Raw genomic sequence first — 23,126 nt, forward strand, 5'->3', positions numbered from 1 at the left:
ATTTTGGTATCTTAAGGGGTAACAGAGAATTAGAATATCTTTTAAAGTTCTAGTCAAGAAGTTATTCCTTTAAAAAACTATTCTATGCTCCTATATACTTCACATTTTTAAGTTTTTGACATGAAAAAACATTAATTTATTGATGGAGGATCTATGAGTGTGTTCGTTTGGTCCAGTATATGATATTGCCTACAGCCACTCTGTTTACACCACCCTCTTTTTTAACACTTCTAATTAATTATATTTTTCTGCTTCTACAGTATCAGAAATGCATCCTTTCACCGGTCGGAAAGCATTTGACTGACTTTGCCCAGCTCTCTTGGCCTGTATTTCAAAAGTATTGATGGATGTTTTGCTCATGTTATGTCTGGTAACACATAAACAATATCTTATGGAAATGGTTTAAATGGTGGTTATTACTGGAGGGGGACCTTTAAAATTCACACAGTTCCACTCATGGAAGCACATACAATCTTTGTTGAAGATGTCATATCTGAATGAGTTTTGATTCTGAAAATGTACTCACATCCCACTAAAGTCCTTACTTGTGCTGTCAGAGTTTCCAAGCAGCTGTTTCTGTAATAATTGTGAATCTCTGTAATTCTTCTTTGCCTCTGTTATTCAGTCTACGATACAAAAACAAAATTCTATTTGATTTTGTGTGTATGTGTGTGTGCATGTTTTTCTACATTCAAAATGTCCAGAAACAAGGCGTCCACTATACGTGTGGCGTCCAAAATGTTTTGTGGGGACATCATGATGGACCCAACATGTTCAAAGGGATTTTTGAGGGTCAAAACGTTAAAGTTAGGGACACAGCTGTGATGGTCAGGGCAAGGCTAAGGGGCTGTAATTTGCAATGTGCTAATGGTGAATCACCAAAATCAAGTTGGTGTGTGTGTGTTTGTGGGTGAGCACGCATTTAAACATAACTGTGTAAGCCTAAACTCAAATTAGTACATATTAGATATTTGCCATTTATTTTAATAGACCTTCTGCAAATAATGATGTGTGTTTGTTCGTTGTCTGAATAATCATGTGGCTTCTGTACTCAACACAAAAGCACGCACACGCACTCCTCTTCTGTCTGATGAGATCCGTGCATACACACTGCATTTCACATGCAGGCTCACATCTTTTTTTTTTTTTTTTTATCAGCATGTAGCAGCAACTGTAGCAGCAACTTTGCGCATATGCATGACTGTGTGTGTGTGTGTGTGTGTGTGTGTATGTGAGGGTGCGTCAGAGGAAAAAGGAAGTTGCGGGATGAAGTTAAAAGCCTTCAACACAGTGCAACTATGCAGAACACCCACCACGGAAGAAAGGCAGAACAAGAGCGCATAAGTCTTAAAATGTTATAATGAAAGTAAGGCAGGAAGAAGAGCATCGAGAACGAAGACAGAGAGCTGCCGGGAAAGATTAGTGAAGGTAAGAGTTCATGTATTATACATCTGATGGTGATATATAGTTAAAATGTGACTTTTCTTAAGAAAGCTGTGAGTTTTTTGGGGAGTTTTTGGTACTTTCAACATACCTGTTTCATGTTTTGCTCAGAGTGTGCCTGCTCAGTTTTTGCTGTAGGTCAACTGATTTAACTCAGACTGATTGAATATTGCTAATATCTTCGTCAAAGTTTTAAGTCACAGATTAAACAGGCAGAATGTTAACACCAACACTGAACTGTTTGATTTGTGTTACGCAAGAGGGAAATCTATCATCTAAATGTGATCAAGTCATCCATCCAGTTATCAGAAAACAAAGATGGAGCTGTGGCGGCAGTGTGCGATGTGGTTGATCGAGTGTCGGGTTCTTCCTGAGAACCATCGAGTCACATGGGAGGGTGCACAGGTAAATCAGCTGTGTCTTACCCACTTTAATGCACCTGCACATTCAAAAAAACACATCTCAGTCTCTTGGTTAGTCAGTCTAATTAGGTTTGTGTGTCTGTGTGATGTGCTAAGGTGTGTGACCTGGCTCAGGCTCTAAGAGATGGTGTGCTGCTCTGCCAGTTGCTCAACAACCTTTTGCCTCAGGCTGTCAACCTCAGAGAGATCAACCTGCGGCCACAGATGTCCCAGGTAAGACAAACATGCAAATCTTTTCCTCTTCTATTTCCATAGGTCATTTCCATCGCGGCCACTCTGCCAGCATTAATTACTACAGCCTAGAGGCTGTCTGATAAGAAAATTCTATAATCTATCTGTCCTCATCTGGAAGCATGTAGAATGTCAACGGGATGATGACAAGGATGATACAGAAGATCAAACCAAGAGAGACAATCAGAAAACACTGAGTGAGGGCACACAATGAAAAATAACTCATTTTCTATCAGAAGTTTTGAGGGAGTTGTATTTTCTCCCACATAAGATATTGCTCTTGAACTGCTCCAAATACTTAAATTTGTATTCCAGGCTTTTCTTCTTAAACATATCTACATTACCATGACGAGTTGCCTTGTTCTCCACTATTTTTCATCACTGATCAGTCATGGCAGACTGGGTCTTTCACATGGTCGATCTTAAAGAAACAGGAGCTAAAAAAGAGAATTTCAGAGAGATGGCAACAATAGCTTTTGCAAAAAAAAAAGTATGCTTCCTCAATTGATAATGAACAAATAAATGAACATAGTATGAGGACTTTATTGTAACACTGTGTAGTGAATCGGTGACCGTGATAGCAGCAGAAAAATCTTTAAAATGACACCAATAGATATTTTCTTTTGGGATGCATCAGGAAACAAGAAATATGATGAAGACCTAAATGACATCTGCAAATTTAGCAAAATGAATCCAATAAAACATGTGTAGCAGATCTGCATCTGAATCATGATTTCCATGGGGATATATAAAAAGAATTATGTACTACCAAGTCCCAGCTTGCAGTTTGAAAGTTACTGCTCTCTCTCTCAGTCTGCAGCTTTTGCAGCTTTCCTGTTCGGTGACTCTGTTGCTGGAAGTGTATACATGCATATATATATATATGCACATCTATATTACATAAAAACTGGCTTCGATCTTCTCATCTAAATCCCCAAATGTAAAAAATGCATGAATTCCAAAATCTTTGAGTACTCTTGGACTGCCTCTCTACATCTTTTAAAGTTATCAAAATCTGTTAAGTTTTCAAGGTAGCATTCTAACTACTGAACAAACTTGTGCAGTGAAATCAAACAAGTCAGATGTGTTCTATTCAAAGGGACAGACATAATTAAAAGAGAGGCAATTATTAGATCAAGGCTTTCGTCACACAGAGCAAGGTAGCGTGCAGAGAAAAAGAGAGGCTGTCACGTGTTTAAACTAAATGTTTCAAGGGAAGTCCTTCTTTCATATCTGATGGGACATAGCGTGATGTCTTAAACACGTGTGTGTGCAGTAGTTACTCAGCTTTGGCATGTGCCTGTGAAACTCTGGGAAATCCTTTGAGGTCAAATGTGGTTAAGAAATATCCACTGATTAGCAGAGAAAGAGTCCACTCTGACGTGTACACCCACATGCGCGCACACACCTGATGGTATTACCCAACTCAAGGATCTTCCCAATGCTCTTGCAGAAAAGATGACTACACTGTAAGTTACTGCCACAATAATGAGTTGGTGATTCTGTGTTGATATAAAGACCAGAGTGATGTGTTCAGCAGTATCAGTCAGAACTTAACGTTTCCCCTTTTTCTCAAATTAGAGTTCCTCATTTCCCTCTGCTCAGCAGTCAGACAGACAGATAGAGAGAGACAGACAGACTAAGGGAGAGCAGCTGGCTAAGGAAGTTATGTAAAGCGATAAACGTCTAACTGCCATGTCAGTCACATTCTGCTCTGTGCGGTTACATTTTAGTTTTAAAATGCAACCCTTCAGACAGCTTATTTTATCATCGGCCATGTCCTTATTTCAGTATGTTGCTGTTAATGTTTGTGGTCAGTTCAGTTGATACAGAGTAAGATATGTTTGAGGTATCTATCTTTGTGACTGTCAAACTGCAGTAGCAACATTGTTTGTAATGCTACATTTCAGTGGTCAAGTTTTTGTACATTTCTTGTGTTTATCCCAGTGCTGATGTGCTTTGATATTCTTCTCTGCGTGCTATTTGCTCTTTAATCTAGCAATTTTACGAAATATTTGACCATTTTTTTAACTCATCAATCAATTGATTATTATTTCATGAACACTACAGTAGCCTCAGATTGTAGTCATTAAACACGGTGACATCTAGTGATATCAGAAATGTTGATTCATTGTTCCCAGAGTCCTCAATGATGTCCTCATGTTTTTCTGACTGATACCAGAGCAAATTTGTGAAAAAGGAATAATGCAGATGAATTAACTAAATTAATAGAATACTAACTTGCTAAATGCTAAAGTAATCTTTGTTTTTTTATATGTTTTAGTTTCTGTGTCTGAAGAATATCCGGACGTTTCTGGGAGTTTGTCTCGAGAGGTTTCATCTCAAAAAGAATGACCTGTTCGAAGCCTTTGAACTGTTTGATGTGCGAGACTTTGGAAAGGTAACAACTCATCTGTCTCTCTGTTCGTATCACAGTGTTCTGACTGTATGATGTGGGTCGTCATCATGCTGTAAATTCGGTACCAATCAGACGCTCTTGTTATGATTTAATGTAGGAAAAGAATCCAAACATCTAAAGTGAAAAAAACATTTACACTATTCTGCCTCCATTAGAGCTGGGAAAGTAAATTATAGATAAAAAATGGAGAAACAAGAAAATAAGTTGTGTAGTGCTTAAAAAAAACTAACTGACAGATCAGTTGCATAACTGGATATAGAAAAAAAACAAAAAAGGGCGTCTTTTAGGATTAAAGATGGGGATGGGTTAACTATTGTAAAAATTGCCAAGGAAAATTTTAAGATAAAACTTCTATATCATAAAATGGCAAAGAGTTTGAAGATTCTATCATCTATGGTACCAACTGTTCTAATTCCCTAACTCACTGAAAATACTGACAGAGGCCGGCCTTTCAGCTTTGATTAGAGAGGGAAGCCCCACTTTTGGACATGTAGGATTTCACAAGCTGGTAACATAGCTTTGGAAGAAGTTTTCTCGAAAAAATATCTTTTGCTATTTCTTTGAACAATGTTGAACGATGATGTTTTTCTTACCTGACCCAATGTGTAACAAAGTAGTATTGTAATATGGTCACAGAAGTTAAAGTGAAGGAAGTAAATAAAGGCTGGAAGTCACAATAAAGAGTGTCAAGCTTGAACTCGAACAGTAGTCTCATGCATGGGATTTGAGTTTATTTCCCCATCCTCCCCCCTGACATCCTCATACAGTTTGAGTTAATTGTTGACAACCCAGAGGGTGTCATTTGGTCGTTTACTTTTGGCACAGTCAGTGCATCACTTACCACCACAGAAGAACAAGTGAAAATGTGCAAATGCAAGTTAAAAGTCTACCATGTAAAGAGAAAGAATGTTATTAACAACATCCAGAAACCCTGCTGCCTACGCTTGGCCTGAACTCACTCCAACCTTTGTGACCTGGAGCAACACATGAGTCGTTTTACCTTTTAAGCCTGGAGCAACTAAGAGTGTCGCATCAACATTTTAAAGACACACTATGTAGATTTCTTTTTTTCTACAGACAAGGGCATAGTCAGTAATTAAGAACAAAAGCTGAAGGTTTCACTTCTCAAATGCTTTTTGTCTTTTTCATGTTCTTCTTCTTTTTTTTAGAGATTGAGAAATAAAAGGTTTTTTTAATGGCTTAATGGTTTCAAGCTATCCAGAAAACCCTCAAGTTTTAGAAGGCTGTTAAAAACAATGTCCCAGATCAGAATGGGTTAAGATGGACAGAGATGAAAGGTAAAATCAAAATCTGAAATTCATTTTGGAAAGAATGCTCCATGTGTCCTCCAGGCTAAAGGGGAAAGGGGCTATCCTGCTTGTTTTCAGCACACAGATCAAAGGCTGGCATCTGTGATGGTACACAGTGCACATAGTCAGGAAAAGTAGTAAATATGACTCGACTCTATTAAGATATGTCGCTTGCATCATATCTAAATGAGCAAAATTATTACATAGATATGTTTTAACATTTCATCTATTGACTTTGTACCATTTTTTACCAAATCGAGGACTTTAATGTCCCGAATTTGATAATTATGGCTAAAAAGAGAAACATGCTCTTATAGCTTAGTTATTGCAGCCGAAGCCAGAAGCATGAACAGAGCTAGGTGTAGTTACTGCAGCTTGCAGACACCCACATAGCCCTAACAGGAAGTAACATGGTGATTTTCTAATTTGTATCAACTCAGTGATGGTGTGACTTCAGAAATTCACAGTTCTCTTTCACTTTCTGAGCCTTGCCGGAGTTCAAAGTGAATAAGAGGGCATTAAAATGGGAGTATTTGTTTGACTGTATGTGCAATGAGGAAGCTGTGTCTCCAAGAACAATATGAGTCAACAGGGGGTGGAATCATTACTGCGGGGTCTTTCAACTTTCATTAAGTTTACAGTCTGTTACTGTCTCTCAGCTCCTACTTTGCTGCTTCTAGTCAGCCAAACAGAACAGATGTGGTCTATCATTTACATAATACAAAGCTGTAATATCACACAAGGAAAACTTCTGGATTCAAAGTCTTAATTAAGAATATAAGTGTAACAACAATAAACATATGAATTGATGAATTATTAAACTACTTTGGCAAACATTGGTTTATAACCAGCTGGTGTTATATCCCCCTCCAATCCTTACTCTGAAATTTAATACTGTAAGTCTACATTCCCAAAATCCAACTGAGGAAGTCACGGTTTGAAAGTTAGTAGAGGGATATAAATTTGTTCATTCAAATGTTTTCTCCTCAAACTTCTTCTTAAAACTTTCAGGTCTTGTAACTTCCTTTTCCTTTTTTTAAAATCATGAACGAGAGTAGACGTCAGAGTTTAAAAGTGCTGATACACAGTCAATGTATTTCATATAACCAGAAATGTCTCTGGAGGTAACTTTTTTTATGTCACTGAAATAGAAGAACCACTGTGCTGTGGTTGGGTGACACGTTTCAGTTAGAAAATGGGTAAAATGTTGTTTCTGACAGGGAAAGCAGTTCCAAATGTGTGGCAAAACATCCCAAACTCATTTTCTTAGAAATATACATTTTATAGAATACTTAAAAAAAAGAGTCTGGATGGGCAGAAACATTAGACATAGGTTGTTCATAAATTTGGTTATCTACGGTTTATCACTCATGATGATACTGCTTTTAAGATTAAGACAACAGCGAATCATTCAGTGTCATCAAGAAAAGTGTGAAACGGCTCTCTCTTGGGCTGTGGGGTGGTGTGGTAGTTAGTGTGGTAGGTTGTCTCAAAACAACAAGGTTCCCAGTCTGAATCTTAGCTTGGACCTTTCTGTGTGAAGTCTGCCTGTTTTTAAAAGATATGAAACACCAGCGCTCACTGTAATAGAGTAGTGCAGTTTCTGTATTAAGCCAAGTCATCGTATTTAATATGCTTAAATGTTAGATAAGACCATGAATCAGAATTACCTTTTTTGTTTTTTTCCATAACTCTTTTAGACGTGTGGAATCGGCCTGCCTCTGTTACAGTGAGCTTTCATGTTTTCACTCTGCCCGAGTGGCTTTACTCCAGCTTCTTCCCACAGTCCAAAAACTAAATTCTGAATCTGTGTTATCCCTGTGATAAACTTGAGGTCTGTCCACGGTGTACATCATCTCTCAGCAATAGCCCGAATACAACTCTGAAGAGGGTGAAGCGGAATGAAACAACTCTTTGTTTGTCTATCTGTCTGTGTCTCTCTCTTGTTCGAACTATAATTAATCACATGTTGTGCCTTTTTGTGTGTGACAGGTCATAAACACGTTGTCCATCTTGTCTCATTCAGCCACTGCTGTACAAAGGGGACTTCAGTGAGTGAATTATTGCCTCTATAATTCAGATATTAATGTATTACACCTTTAATATAATTGATATATAAACAGATATAAGTGCATTGTAACTGATTGTTATTGTACAACATTTAGAAACAAACCTTTGATACTCTACTGATTACTCTATTGCCACTTTGTCATATATTGGGTTATATCTCTTACACAATAATGCACTTGGTTATGTTGATGTACCGTATATGAATAATGAATAGAGAAGATGATGTTATAATCCTGTAAACTTATGACAGTATGGGAAAATACTTTTCCCGCTTTGCCGCCCTCATACAAACACATACTCTCTTTTCTTCAGGCCTTTTCCTTTGGAGGTATGTGATGCTGATGATGAGATCTACAGCGGCCTGTCTGACCAGATAGAGTAAGCCTTCTTCTAAGTATTGTTACAACTGAAGCCTTAAGTAAATGGAAAATTTGTTTTAAAAAAGTTACATATTTTTGTTGTAAATGACACAAGTTGCCAGGTGCGAACACACCTGGTGCCAGGTGTGAAGACACATACTTAAATTGTAATCAGGTCACCTATGATGCATGTCTGAACAGCCACATTGAGGCTTTCAAACCAAACCAAACTGGAACATGTGTTCAAGCATATTTCCTTTAGGTTTGCTTTCCCTTTGCAAAACCAAAATATAAAGCCCTTCCGAGTTTTGGATGATTCAGGGAAAACATAAAGAAATACAACATGAGCAACTAGGATTTTTAATAATCATGTTTTCTGCATTAAAAAGGAAAAAAAAGTTTAGTCATTGATTAAAAAAAAACTGTGCAAAAAATAATTGCACCTCGTATCTTAAAATCATAGGAAATGGAATTGCACCCTTTACTTCTCCCATAAAATTCAAAAGAATCGACTTAATTGTTCTTATCAAGTAGAGAAAAAAGTTCATTTACCAGCACCAATTCTAAGAAGTGCTTTAATTCATATGTATCACTTCTATTGTCTACTACACCAGCAACAGAACCTTGATTTTTTTAAGTAATTAGATTTGCAGAAATTAAAAAAAATTAAACTGAGTCACTGCAGGACTGAAGTAAAAAATTTAAAATTATGTGAAGATGTGAAAAAACAAGAAAGTCTGTAATTTTGAGTCTATCTAAACAACTTTGATATTTTCCTAAAATTATTAAACCATCGCTCTTCACCCAGTCACTACGTATTATCATCCTTAATGTATGTACTTTATGAACACTGGTAGGCACTCAACACTGAGTGCGCTGGATAACCACCGACTCCAAGAGGATCATAACTAAAACAAACAAAGAGTATGATGAACAATTTTGTGCTTGTGTTATGTCTATCAGTGACACAGTGGATGAAGATGATGACTTGTACGATTTTGTGGACGATGAGGAGAACGAAGGAGATGAGATCTATGAAGACTTGATGAGAACAGACGAACAGCCTGAGACAGTGAGTGGTTCACACGGAACATTTATAAACGGAGGACAGTCTGCAGGGGTCTTAGAGTGACAAAAAAACGTACTGGAAAAACCGAAAGAGTCGTGATGTGAACTGAATTTTTTGAAGCTTTGGAAAAGTTTGAAAATGTCAAACTAGATGATCATATGATTATCAAAAATATTCTTGGAAGAAAATAGGTGTGCGTGTAATTGAAATTGGTTGTGGATCACAAAAGTCGTGGGTCAGTTTTAAGTTACTGGGATATGTGGTGAATGGTTTGGTTAAGATTTGAAATGTAGTTTAAAATATGTAAAAGCCCTGAGTCTTGAATATTTTCATGAGATTGTGTTACACAATTCCTCTCTCTAGCTTCCTCTTTCCTGTTTGGTTATTAATCTTGGGTTAGCTTGCAACGTGTGTGAAAATATTTTTGCCTCAATGAAAAAACTTCACTTGAAAATCCTCAGAACTGAATGGAATGACTACAGTGGCCCTGTGATGTTTTTATCTTGTGAGATAATTATCCATCAGTGGGACCAATACTTTTTCTGCGCCCTTTTTGGGTCTGCGAAACAAATGGGACTGATTTCTTCAAAAAGAAGAGAAGAAATGCAATAACTTTTATGGTAAAAAATGTGGAGAAGTGTGCGAGGCAGGGAGTATCCTGCCACCTGTGTTTAGCTGCAGGCTACAAATGACAACAAATGTTTGTGCTACAAATTTTGTCCTTATTAGGAGATATAACTTGAAAGTTACTTTATAGTTTAAAAAGAAGAGGAAACTATCCGGATTCATGTGAAATTTTGTTTGTTTGTCTTTATGCAGCAGCAGAAAACTGGTGTAGACAAGCGAGAGTGCTGCCTGCAGGAAATCCGACAGACAGAAGAGAAATACACTGATACCCTGGAATCTATCTTACAGGTGTGCACACAAAGTCAATCTGATAGATGATCATTCTACACATGAAACATGACTCATCACTTAGTAGGAACAGGCAGCACAATGTTGTGAAAATGTGCAGTAAAATTGCAAGCATCAGTTTGGAGGAACTGTTGGATCTTTAAAGAGCCAGAGTAGTGAAGTGGGCTCAAACTGTCCTTGGAATTCAAACCCACTCTTTCCTCAATGAAGGCAGTGTTTCCATCTAGTCACAGATACAGTATATTCTGCTCAGAAGCGAGACAAACAAGACCTAAATATTGCCTAGTTCAACACCTTGAGGTAGTTTGCCTAGTTTTTCTTCCACATGTGCATAAGGAATGTGTGTCGTTTATGTCACAATCTGTATCACATTATATATATTTCTATTATATACACATTACACAAATACAGACAACCATTCATACTCGTGACTGCACTGAATGTAGAGGTTTCCAATTAAGATGCCTGTCTTTGGGACAGACACACACATTTAAAGACTGACTAACAGCTACCGTTTTTCTTTCATGCAGCACTTTATGAAGCCTCTTGAAAAGTTTCTGCAGGCTCAAGACATTGAAAGTATCTTCATCAACATTAAGGTAAAAGAGGAGGTTATCTACACAGCTGTTGCGTGTACAGGTTCATCTTCACCTAAAAGCATTCTTTACGTGTTTTCTTCATGTGTTTGTTTGTAGGAGTTGGCCACCACCCATCGAGGTTTGTTGGAGGAAGTTCGGACCTCCATCTTAAGTTACGGAGCCAAGAATCTCTACCAGGTGTTTGTGAACTACAAGGAGAGGTACACAGCACACACAGATGCTGAAATGTCTCTGCTGACCAGTAACACCACAAATATATGTGTATGATATATGTTTCATGTTCTATCTTTCCGCAGGCTGCTACTGTATGGTCATTACTGTAGTCAGGTGGAAGCAGCAGCAAAACACCTTGACAAGATCTCAAACTTGAGAGAGGACGTCAGGATGAAACTGGAGGTGAGAACGATCAACGACTTTCAAAACCAGTGGAAACAAACCAGGAAGAGAGAAACTTTTTTTTTGTCAAATGTGCTGGATGAGCAATTTTAGTGTGGGAAAGTCATCTTTTGGAAAGGCTCTGTTTGGTATAAATAAGGAATTTTAAAAAGAAGTAGGATTCAGGGAAATTGGTGGTATAACTTTATATTTGACCTACTCATAGAGTTATAATGAACTCTCCAGTTTCATCGTTTGAATTTTATCTTGTACTGCACCCATAAGGTAAAGGTTTTCACAAGTATTTGTACAATGGATTTGCAGATTGGATACAGACACTTATGGTTCCAAAATAGACTGTTTTAGTGGTGCCTCACAACGCTTACATCAACTCATCAAGGTGGCTACTGCTAACCTCTGGCAACCTAAAAGGTGGTATATAAAGAAAGTGCAGTTATATAGGGCAGTTTATTTATACTATGACATGAAGTTGCCAGTCAGATGAAAAGTAAGTCAGTCAAAATAATAAGAAATAAAACCCTTAAAGGGGTTTCTTTTTTCCCACAACAGTGCTGTTACTCTTCAACCAAACTCTTCTTATGGCTTTGCTGCTGGAAATGAATGCTGAAACGAATGAATTTGGTGTCCGAATGCGTAGAAAATGAGCTTCCAGAAAGGAACATCAGAACATATTTCACATCCCCTTTGGTAGAGATAATCATTAAAAGTAACGGATCTGAGGATTTGAGGATCAAAACCTCAGAGAAGCCTTCAGCAAATCCAGATAGAGTTATATCATCACAGATGACACTCCTTGCCAGAGCAATTGTAGGAGAGCATTTGTACAGTCTAACCAGCATGCGTTGCTTCAAGACCATCGTGCATCAGATGAAACACACTTACTGAATGTGGATGACAGGGTTGGATATGAATTGTCCTCTGCTGGTCATAAGATAGAGCAATGGTTTAAGTTTCTGGACTAAAGACTGTCCATCTTTGGAGTTAGGGTTAGGGAGGACCGAGTTAGGGAGTTAGGGAGGACCCAGTTTTTACACTAGAAATGTATTGCATCTTCTAGACAGAGTCTGAGCCATACAAGCAATGGAAGCACACAAGATAATCACTAAGAGGCACAAGGTCAATGACACTATATGAGACACAAATTTAGCAATACAAGAAACAAACTGATAAATAGCCCATGAGACCCATAGTGACAATAATTAGATGCTATGTGAACATAGATTAGACACAATATAAATAAGCCCTATTCAGCATAAAATAGGAGACAAAACAAAAGGACATCAAATGTACAGAGACACAGAACAGACCAAAGAGTGACAGCAATTGTGGCGAAACGAGCCGAGACACAAATCAACCACAAACCTAAATTAGCTTACCCTTTATAGGTATAAAACTTCCACTCATTGTTTTCCCCTGACATTCGGCAGCTCATAATGCCCTTTAGCAACGTCTAAAGCCAGCCTAGCAGTCTACCTGCAAGTTTTTTCTCCATATTTTTAACAGACTAATCAGGTGATATCAAGTCCTATAGTATCAAGCCTAATAACATAAATCATTGGAGTGTAACATTGTTACATTGTTTCTTTTGTGTGTTTTTTTTTAATAATGCTCTCAAGGGAAAACATCTGCGCTTGACTACAATTGTTGACTTCCTTTTTTCTCACTCAGGAGTGTTCGAAAAGAGCAAACAGTGGACGTTTTTCTCTCAGAGATTTACTCATGGTTCCCATGCAGAGAGTCCTGAAATACCACCTGCTGTTACAGGTATATGCACCTACGTTACATGCAATCCAAATCATCACTAACTGGTTAGTTTAAACTGCATCAACAATGTGATGTGGTTTGATTGTGATTGTAGGAGCTGGTGAAACACACCACTGACGCCACAGACAAGGACAATCTCCGAATGGCTCTTGATGCCATGAGAGTGAGTGGGTGTGATTTGTTTGTTAATCAGTAACCTTAAGTTTCTATATCTAATCATCCATCTTTGTGTTTGTGTATTCCCAGGATCTGGCACAGTGTGTGAATGAAGTCAAACGAGACAATGAGATCATTAAACAAATTACCACCTTTCAGATGTCCATAGAAAACTTGGTGAGATTGCAGTTTTCCCTCTTGATAGCTTTCTCTTTGGCTATATATATATATATATATATGTGTGTTATTTTGGATCGCCTCTTTTCCTCAGACTCAGTCTCTGGCTCTCTACGGTCGCCCCAAGATCGATGGAGAACTAAAACTCAGCAGCACAGAGAAGAAATCTAAACAGGACAGGTATGTGTTATCTCTGTCAAGTTTTTGTTGGTGACACACTGGTGTTTGACTCCATGTTTGCCTCTCTGTCAGGTATGCATTTCTTTTCGATAAAGCTGTGGTTATCTGTAAAAAGAAGAGTGGGGAGACTTTTGAGCTAAAGGAGATCATTGAACTACATCACTACCAGATTCGAGATGAAGTTACTGGGGAGAAGGACAGTAAAAAGGTCTTCTATACTTACATAAGCCAACAGTTGTACTCTATCCACAGCGCATCCATATGACTGACAGTGTGTTTGTGTGTGTGAACAGTGGTCCCATTTGTTCCTCTTGCTGGACTGCTATGGGAGGTGTGGCTATGATTTCTACTTCAAAACCAGAGAACTGAAGAAGAAATGGCTGGAGCAGTTTGAGATGGCTTTGTGAGTCATCACACATGCACATGGACAAACACACACCAACACTAGACAATCAAACATCACAGTAAGGAAGTGGCTGATGAAAGCAGTGTAACATCTGATGGCAGAACAGCCAGATATGTTCTCTCAGAAATTGTTGAAGACCAAGAATATATATGCAAGTTGATCAAGCAACTCATGTTTAAGCTAATGCTGCTAGATATCTGAAAATGCTAATGATTCACTGCATGTTGTCCCAAATTGTATTTAAAAAAGCATCAATATATTAACTTTATTGGCCCTTAAGGTGGTCAGAAAATTAAGTGTCTCATGCTGTCCGATGCACTTTATGGTTTGGAAATTCCAAGCTTGTTAGTTGTTGTCACAACATGTAAAAAATAGGCAGCACGAAACCTCGTTTTGGGTTGCTGCTTTCTCAAACTAATACCAAATGAACAGATGTTTTAGAAAAATAAATTTTACTTTGTGCAAAATGTAGGCAAACTGTAGATACTCAGTCATCAAGATCATGGCAATCCTGGAGCTTGAATAGTTGGTAACTGGACATCTCTATAAAAAGAACAAGAGAATAAATCCAGTTCCCTTCTAATCAAGCACTTGAGATTACTTTGACCAAAGTCAGATTACCCTTGTCATTGAAATCCAGATGTTTGATTGCCTGGTTCCTCCAGTTTTTCTCAAAACAGCTCCACTGTATGTTTGCAGGTCAAACATGTGTCCTGAGAACTCCAACGCAAATAACCACGACTTTCAGATGCACTGCTTTGAGGAAACCACCTCCTGCAGGGCGTGCTCGATGTTGTTAAGGTGCGTGTGTCTCACTCTTCCCTGCAGCTCCCATAGATCTTTTTTTTTATTTTTATCAAAGCCCACTGAGGTAACATATCTTCATGTCGACTACAGAGGGACATTTTTCCAGGGCTATCGATGCACACGCTGTAAAATGGCTGCACATAAAGAGTGTTTAGGCAGAGTCCCAATCTGCGGACGAAACTCAGGTCTGTATACACACAATCGTGTGTGCTCAATTACTTCTTCTAATTTGCGTAGTTTAATTTATTGCCCTCTTGAAATTGCAGATCACTCTGGCACTTTGAAGAAGGTAAGACTGCATTTATCAACAACATTGTGGTTGAAGTTCACATTTAAAGTTCTCTCTTTTATTCGACAAGTGCAAACAAATCAAACTTTTCTTCATGTTTTTCTTTGCTCCTTTAGAATAAAACACACAGGTCCTCTGGACAATCCGGCGTTGGTAAGATACTCTGGATATGAGTAAACCATACACTTGCACTTTTTTTAACCAATAGTTTGTGTATTCCCCAAAATAACTTCCTGCATATCGAATAGTGCATCGCTTTTCCAGCATTTGATATCTCTTTTCGAATATTACCACATCTCTTTTTCTTATGCACCACTTTCAGGATTTCCAAAGATGGAGGTGTGCCAGGAATATTATGGCTTGCCTCCGCCTCCTGTGGGTTTTGGCCAGCCTCTTCAGCTCTGCAAAGGTGACATCATCGAGCTGACCCGTGCTGATGTTGACCTTGCCTGGTGGGAGGTAAAATCAAATCCAAGCAAATACATTGCATGTTCAGGAAGCTGAGGGTGGCTCACACATCAGTTACTTGAGTCCTCAAGTCTTATTTCCTCTACTCAATGAGTAGGTGTGAGATGCTCGTGTGAGTTTTAGTCTTCTGTCATTTCGTAGTCTATCTTCTACTTCCTCCCTTGTAACAAAGCTGGACATCTGCCCCTCTCAAGTCTAATTTTTAATTCATCTGAATCCTTTTCATTTAGAGTTCCACTTAGCTGCTAACGTGCCATGTTGATGCTACACTGGTGGGGAAAAAAGTTAAAACATTCATTTTAAACTGACCTGTCAGTTAACATTGCCCTTTCAACAGCTGCCAAAGTACGGTAAAGGTTATTTATCACAGCAAAGCATATGCACTGTGAGCAACTTGCACTTTACTCAAGTATTTCTTTTGCACTAATATATATACCCACTTGATCATAACTCAAACATATTATAGTTACGAACAGTTATAATGTGGTGCCATTTACAGCACTTGATGTGATATTTTGGATTATGACTTTATAATAATGGCAGGGAATCCTAAGACAATTTTAAGGTTTCCACATTTTATTGTATTGACATATCCCATTTAAGTTTTCTTTCATATGACACTCGCAGTTGAATTCCGCTACATTCATCCATTATCAAGATTGTTGAGGGCTGGAACCCATGATAGCTGAATAATGCAATCTAATACAGAGACTCAAACCAAAAAATAAGGTAGCTGTAAAAGAGCCAAAAAGCATGATAATCTTAGTCATTCTCAAATGGAGGAAGTTTTGAACCGCCGACAGATTTTTTAGATCTGGTTGCTCAGGTAAGGTTGACCTCATTCATACTAACCACTGTCTGAACAAGTCCCATCATCTCCAATCAGTCAGAGTTCCTTTGAGGAGATTGGAGACTCTTACAGAGGATCAACCATTCTTCATCACATCAGGCCTTTTAGTGGAGTGGTCAGACTGAAGCCATTCCTCACTAAAAGGTACTTAACAGCCTGCTGATACTTTTCCAAAAGACGTCTGATTTACTCTGACCATGACAAGCTGAATGCTTTAATCTGATTAAACAGTTTGGCAACCACTTCCAAGAGCATATGTGAAGGAAAGCTGGCACTGAGTATAACCTCTCTGATACCATCCCTGCCGTCTGCATGGTGATGGTACACAGCGTGATGCTGTGAGGAGGTTTTTCTGAAACTTAGATGGAGAGACAAGTGAGGATAGAGGGAAGAATAGCTGCAGAAAGATCCTGAGTGAGAACTTCTCCAGAATGCTCAGGATCTCAGGGTGGGGCAAAAGTTTACATTTCAACAACCGGTGTCTGAACCTGAGCTCATTAGAGTACCTATGGAGAGACTCGAAAATGGATGTTCCCTGACACTCCATCCAACCAGGAGGATTTTAAATGACTTTATCTAGAAAAATTAGGCACTTTTCCGAAGGAAATGCCAAATGCCAAATGCCAAATGCATGGGATCATTCCCAAAAAGACTTGAGTCTGGGTCTGAGAACAATGTAAATGCCATTTGAGTCTCTGAGATAAATTAAAGAATCGTAAGCTTATCTTTTTTTCTTGCCATTGTGCCGAAAAAATTATTACATCTAAGATTAATTTAAATTAATGAGACACAGCTCTTGTGCTAATTTTAGGAGATTATTTTTGCTTACTTACTGATGTCTTCAAGGTCTTGTGGGGAAAGCTCTCTAAATGAGTATTAGAATATAATCAGACAGCACTGTATTCATAAAGTTTCATTCACAAACATTAGCATAGGTAAACATTCAACTGTGTCCCACATTTATTACCTTATTAGTATAATAATCCACCAACTGCAAGCTGCAAGACATTGAACTCTTCTTTTGTAAACTATAAAGAGAATAAATCTTATTATGTCTCTGCAAACTGATACTTAATGGTACTGGAATTCAAGATAAGTACAGACAGCTTCATATATATTTAAAATGTCAAGTTTTTGTCATACAAGGCCAAAATTATTAAGATAACTGAATTCGTGGAGTCAAGTCTTTTATCTGGTTTTTAATCTCTATCTTCTTGGTATTTCTAAAACTGTCACAGAATTACTCAACCTCTCATGTTCTTATGACACATAAAGCATCTTTTGATGTTGCATAATTGTTTTAAGCTTTGCAAAATCACCTCACTTAATTAGTTTTACTGCAGATAAACTGATGCTTATCTGGTTTTATGATTTATTCTTTTGATGCTGTGATGTTTGCTTGGTCCAACCTGTGTGGTGCTGTGTGTCTCTCAGGGAAGAAATCTTACTGAAGGTCAAATGGGATGGTTCCCCTGCCAAAAAGTTCAGCCCTACATTTCTGTGAGTACGATCCACCAGCTAACATGAGCTATGAAACAGCACCTTAAGCTTTTTTTGTCGGTTTATTTCTCAAGAAAAACCTGAGCCCATAAAAACATGCAAGGTTTAGTAAAGTCATTTTTGTCACCTCGAACCTGCTAACTTCCATTTGCAAGACTGAAACAAGCTTTAGCTGTATTGTGAAATGAGTAGTCGTGACCGCCTAACCACCATATAACATCTATGTGATCTAACCCCTTTTCAGAGGCCGACCCCAGACCTGTCTAGCTTCAACTGGTGAGTATGAACAGGAACTGGGTTGAATCACTAGCTCATCAAGCCACAGTTTACCATGTGGTCTGATTTTTTGCACGATTCACTGGGAAACAACGCAGAGCTGACAGAAATCAAGCTAATCATAGCCAGAAAAACAGAAGCAGATACTAAGAAAGTGCTGGAGTTTTTAGCTACAGTCAAACTGACTAATGGAATATAATATCTTGCACTATTTCCACTGTTTCATAAATAATCAGTATGTATGAGTCACATGTTGTACAGTAATATTTCTCTGATAATGTCTAAAGTAATTAAACAAAATTAAGAGCTGTGATCAAATGAAAGTCAAAAACAATATGCACAAATTTGATAAAGTCCTAAAAGACAGTGTGTGTGATAATTAATTATTTTAGTCTGGCATCACCTAGGGTCAGTATCAGATATAACATTGTTTATTTTAACAATAAATCGCATAAAAACTTACTGACGGCCCAAAAGTACACCAAGATAATATATATTTTCCCCCCACAAAGATCCAATAATGACCTTAAACTGTCAACACAAAACCACTTAGTGCATACAGTTAACACTCCATTTCTTTACATTCAGTTAAAAATACTGCATTTTGTCATTGTAAGCAGATATGTGTCTATCAAAGTATTTGTCTGTGTAAACTGACCATGAATTGTATTTCTCTATAAAGATTACTTTTCCTTTTTTGACAAATATTGTACTTAAAAAAAACCACTGCTAGATGTCTCGATGCATAAAGCTGCATTTCAAACAGTTTCAAGAAATGTATTAATCGTTTATGTACTGCCTATGAATGGTGAAATAAGAGTACCTAACGTTTAAAAAGTTGCCATGACATGAAAACAGTTTTGCCACAGAGAATAACATTGAAAGCTGAAAAGTTGTAACGGTGGTACAGAAAGTGTTAAAGTCAGGAAATTGAGTCATATGGAATTGCACAGTGAAAAAACACAGTGTTGTTTTATCTGTGGTTTGATGCTGACCTGAACTGATCAATTGATGTTGTAGCGACAGAACCACTGAGTGCACTTTAATGACCAAGGACGAAATCTTACTGATGAACGCCATCCTTTTTCTCATATTTCCTTTATCAAAAAAAAGAAAAATGAAACCTTGTGAGATTTCCTCTTTCAAAGAAAAGAAAAATAATATTGTGGCTCTCACTTTGACTTAAGGTTTGCTGGAAACATGGACCGCACCGCCGCCAAAAACCTGTTGATTTCCCGTTCCGATGGAACCTTCCTGGTTCGGCAGAAAGATGGTGGAGAGTTTGCAATCAGCATCAAGTGAGACTTCTACATTTTATTTTTCACTCCTCTGTTGACTGAACACGGCCGTCTGCAGTGATTGTGTGAACTGAGCTTAATTTGGTCAAAAACCAAATTCAATTTGTAATCATTTTTAACTCGCATGTTGTCTCAATAGTATTTTCAAAATAAACTGTCTTAAAGAAACAATAAAGTGCTCAAATTCATGCTAAATCTACCTCATCTGCTTCATACTTGGATATAGTCAATGAAATAATCATTGTGTAACAATAGCAGCAAAGATGTGTCAAAACTGTGATAGTTCTTTGTTTAAAAATGATTGTTTTAAGAATCTGAACTTGAGATTTATGGAACAAATGTTTAATCAATTAATCTGCAATTAATGAATTGCTAGTTAAACCACAAACTGTTAATTCAATCATGAAAATAATACTTTGCTGCAGCCCACTTGACACTCAGACGCATATAAAAACTTTCACGTCACTTTCACGTCACATTCATTTTGGATGTTATGGCCAGTTTTAACCTCACAATGAATGTGGTTCAAGTTTATTTGATCAAATGCACTTAAGTGAAGTTCAAGTATAAGTTCCCCAAGTATGATTTGTAGAGTAAGTTTACTAAAGTCAGTGGACCAGTAATATACATGTAAGCATGTTATTTATGTGCTTATTGGGACAAAATTAGCTAAAGCTTTTAGTTTATTCAAAAAGCCACAGTTAAACATATCGCTACTGCAGGAGAAGTTTGAATATGCATTGTAGTTTTCATGAAACTTGCTATGTACTACAACTATAGTGAACCATATTACATGGAAGTTCATTGATTTAGTGTTAGTGTACTGTCTGTATACTCTCAGGCCACTTTATAGTTGATCAAAGTACACTTACCAGCATACGTCAACTTTCACTTATACTCCGTAGGCTATAACTATAGGTCATTAAGTTAATTAAGTTAACTTAAGAACATCATACTTTCTACAACGTTTTCTATCGTGATACTTTAGTAGACTTGATGTTAACTCAAAAATTGCACAATGATATCTCTGGTGAGCAGCTAAAAAATTAACTGAGTTTCTATGACTTTATTTTCATTTAAAAGTGAACTGTTCCCAACACATTTTAGTGAACTTCTAACACGTCTGTGGCATGTGTGGGAAGATGGTGGCTGTGAGCTCACAAATCACTTCCTCTCACAAGCAGGGAAATGTATTTCTTATGACAAAGCAGTGGTGTCTGTCAATCATCGTCAGTTCTCATTTGCAGAAGTGAAATAATCTAGGTTTTTTTGTGAGAGGATACATTAAGTTTATCTTTTAGTCTCAGTGTGGATTTCCGTGTGGACGTAAACGTTCTCTTTAGTGTGTCTAATCTTAAAACCAAAAGCCAATTATGGCAAAATGCTGAATGTGACAGGAAGTTCTCCCCCCCTTGTGTTCATCATGTTGTATATCACCTTTCTGTTAGATTTTGGTTTGAAAAAGTTGATTCAACTCTCTTTGTCTTTACGCTGTCACATGTGAATTTGTTTTGTTCAGTTTTAAAAAGCTTTTAGCTTGCACAGATTATCAAAGCTTTTCTCATTCCCATTTGTTGAATTAATCTGTGACGATCTATGTCTTCTATTGAAATCCCTCTGTTTGTGCTCCAGATTCAACATGGACATTCGGCACATTAAAATCACCTCTACTGAAGGCCTGTACCGCATCAATGAGAAGAAAGCATTCAGAGGTTTAATTGTAAGTCTAAGTCCCTCATCTGGCCAACACACCAAACGTAATGAACCATAGAGACTGATGGCATGTCACATGTGGTGGATTTGTGATTGACTTCATCTCCTGTCTTGGGCATTTGCATCTCACTTTTCTCGTGGTCTCCTTCTGTTTCTGTCCTGTAATAGGAGATGATCAAGTTTTACCAGCAGAACTCTCTAAAAGAGTACTTTAAGGATGTGGACACCACACTGCAGACGCCTTACAAACAACCAGAACAGAGCAACTCATCTAACAACACACAAACTACAGCACCAGGTACAGAGGATCCCCACAACTTCTGTTAATCTTTAAAGGTGATGTCAAAGGAACCATCAGACATGTAACAAAGTACATTTATTTGAAGTCCTAACAGGAGCTTAATCAGAATAATAATTTTCATGTGTGTAAGCTAAAATGTCAGCTGAAGCCAGGAGAGATTTTTATACCATCTCCTGGCTGTGGCTTCATGAATAACACAAAGACATAAGACTGGTGACAATCCTCACGCCAAATTTTGCCCTCAGAGTGGAATAAGGTGATTTCCAAAAGTGCCAAACTGTTCTTTCAAGCCTCTCCACGCTGCAATGTGGGCTCTGTCTCATAGGGGGCAGCATGAAGTGCTTCGGTGTAGCAAGAGCCAGATATGACTTCTCAGCCAGGGACCGCTCGGAGCTGTCGCTGCAGGAGGGTGACACCATCAAGATCCTCTCCAAGAAGGGCCACAGTGGCTGGTGGAAAGGAGAAGTTTACGGCCGGGTGAGAATGTCCAAACGATCAGGCATTTTCAAAAAAGAAAAAGCACAAATATCTATGGGACATTTTGTCTTACCTGTACTGTACCACTCCTGTGTTTTTTAGGTGGGGCTCTTTCCGTCCAACTACGTTGAGGAGGATTACTCTGATTACTGCTGACATTCTCCCAGGGGAGATGTGTTGACCCAGTCTGTATGTGAAGGGGTTTATGTGAGCCACTGCATTAACACATGTGCATGAGTGTGATGTTTTGCGTGTGTGTGTGTGTGTGTGTGTGTGTGTGTGTGTGTGTGTGTGTGAGTGAGTGTGAAAGTGAAAGTGAAGATGGTACCACTGAGTGTTCAGTGATGTGAATAAAGCCTTTGTTAAGCTTACCAGATCTTTCAGGTTTCTTTAACTTTACATCTACACTTTACGAATAAGAGTATGTCCTTGTGTAACGGCATTCAATTATTTAATTCATGGACAATTAAGGAGAAGTTTCCAAAGTTTTATCTTATATACGATGAAGAAAAAACAATGAAATTTCACAGGAAAAGTCAGTTTAGCTGCGACAAAAATTATCATTCATCATTTACAGCTGAGGCCGGCTCCCCAGTTAAACAAAGACAAACATGAAAACCGCAGCTTTTGCGCTTTTAAAGGGGAACTCCGGTATTTTTAAACCTAGACCTTATTTCTGGCATGAAATACATTTATCTACTCACCGAGAACAGTTTGGTGAGAGTCGGCGTCCTTCGGAAGATATTTAGATTCCTTGAGATCCATATAACGGAGTGGTAATTGCCACCAGGAGCTCCAGACTGACCTCCCTGAGCACCATGCTGCTGTGCTCCAGAGCTACTGGACTGTCCAATAAGCTTCTGATATGTTAGCTCAGATGTCTCTTGGCCATACCACACACGTGAGGAACCGTCTTGTGGAGGAATGCAGGTGATGCTTCCAATCAGCAGACAAGAAATCCACAAAAACCTCATTCTGGTGCAGCTAACACAGGGTCAAATTAAAGCTTGCCTGAGACCTGCTCCTGACAAACGACACCAACACAAAATTTAGAGCCCTCAGACACTTCAGTCTGATTCTGATAGACGTTGGGCAGATGAATCAGCTTCTCTGTGCAGGACAGAGTACTTCTTTCAACACCAAATCTGTTTATTACCGTTGGCTTTGTGGGATTATAAACCCAAGCAGTTGGAACTTGAAGGCTGGGACTTTTGTCACAGCTTTTTTTAAA

General features: G+C 38.2%; 1 protein-coding gene across 3 annotated transcripts; it reads left to right on the forward strand.

Annotated features, from left to right (window-relative positions):
• Positions 1-1,267: 1,267 nt before the first annotated feature.
• LOC140305765 (proto-oncogene vav-like) lies at positions 1,268-22,266 on the forward strand. Of its 3 annotated transcripts, none has more exons than XM_072384743.1 (29): positions 1,268-1,428; positions 1,704-1,848; positions 1,962-2,078; positions 4,381-4,497; positions 7,818-7,876; positions 8,208-8,273; positions 9,218-9,326; positions 10,143-10,238; positions 10,769-10,837; positions 10,934-11,037; positions 11,134-11,233; positions 12,902-12,997; positions 13,092-13,160; positions 13,244-13,330; positions 13,425-13,510; positions 13,583-13,718; positions 13,804-13,913; positions 14,616-14,717; positions 14,814-14,908; positions 14,990-15,012; positions 15,129-15,165; positions 15,335-15,471; positions 17,765-17,830; positions 18,075-18,106; positions 19,294-19,404; positions 21,037-21,124; positions 21,286-21,415; positions 21,744-21,895; positions 21,998-22,266. In XM_072384743.1, the coding sequence occupies exons 2-29, from the start codon at positions 1,762-1,764 to the stop codon at positions 22,049-22,051; spliced, it is 2,535 nt and encodes an 844-aa protein (XP_072240844.1). In that variant the 5' UTR covers positions 1,268-1,428; positions 1,704-1,761; the 3' UTR covers positions 22,052-22,266. The 3 variants fall into 3 exon arrangements, with proteins under 3 accessions (XP_072240844.1, XP_072240845.1, XP_072240846.1); XM_072384744.1 differs by having other exon boundaries at positions 1,746-1,848; XM_072384745.1 differs by lacking the exons at positions 14,990-15,012; positions 15,129-15,165.
• The last annotated feature ends 860 nt before the right edge of the window (positions 22,267-23,126 follow it).

The sequence above is a fragment of the Leuresthes tenuis genome, unplaced genomic scaffold (assembly GCF_036924035.1).
Source record: "Leuresthes tenuis unplaced genomic scaffold, fLeuTen1.0.hap1 SCAF_4, whole genome shotgun sequence".
Taxonomy (NCBI): Eukaryota; Metazoa; Chordata; class Actinopteri; order Atheriniformes; family Atherinopsidae; genus Leuresthes; species Leuresthes tenuis.

What these genes read in the sequence shown, in the direction of transcription:
- LOC140305765 (XM_072384743.1), top strand. Translation starts at nt 1,762, where the DNA reads ATGGAGCTGTGGCGGCAGTGTGCGATGTGGTTGATCGAGTGTCGGGTT. An exon ending in TCACATGGGAGGGTGCACAG is followed by an intron (nt 1,849 to 1,961) that starts GTAAATCAGCTG and finishes TGATGTGCTAAG; the next exon opens with GTGTGTGACCTGGCTCAGGC. An exon ending in GGGAGAAGGACAGTAAAAAG is followed by an intron (nt 13,719 to 13,803) that starts GTCTTCTATACT and finishes GTGTGTGAACAG; the next exon opens with TGGTCCCATTTGTTCCTCTT.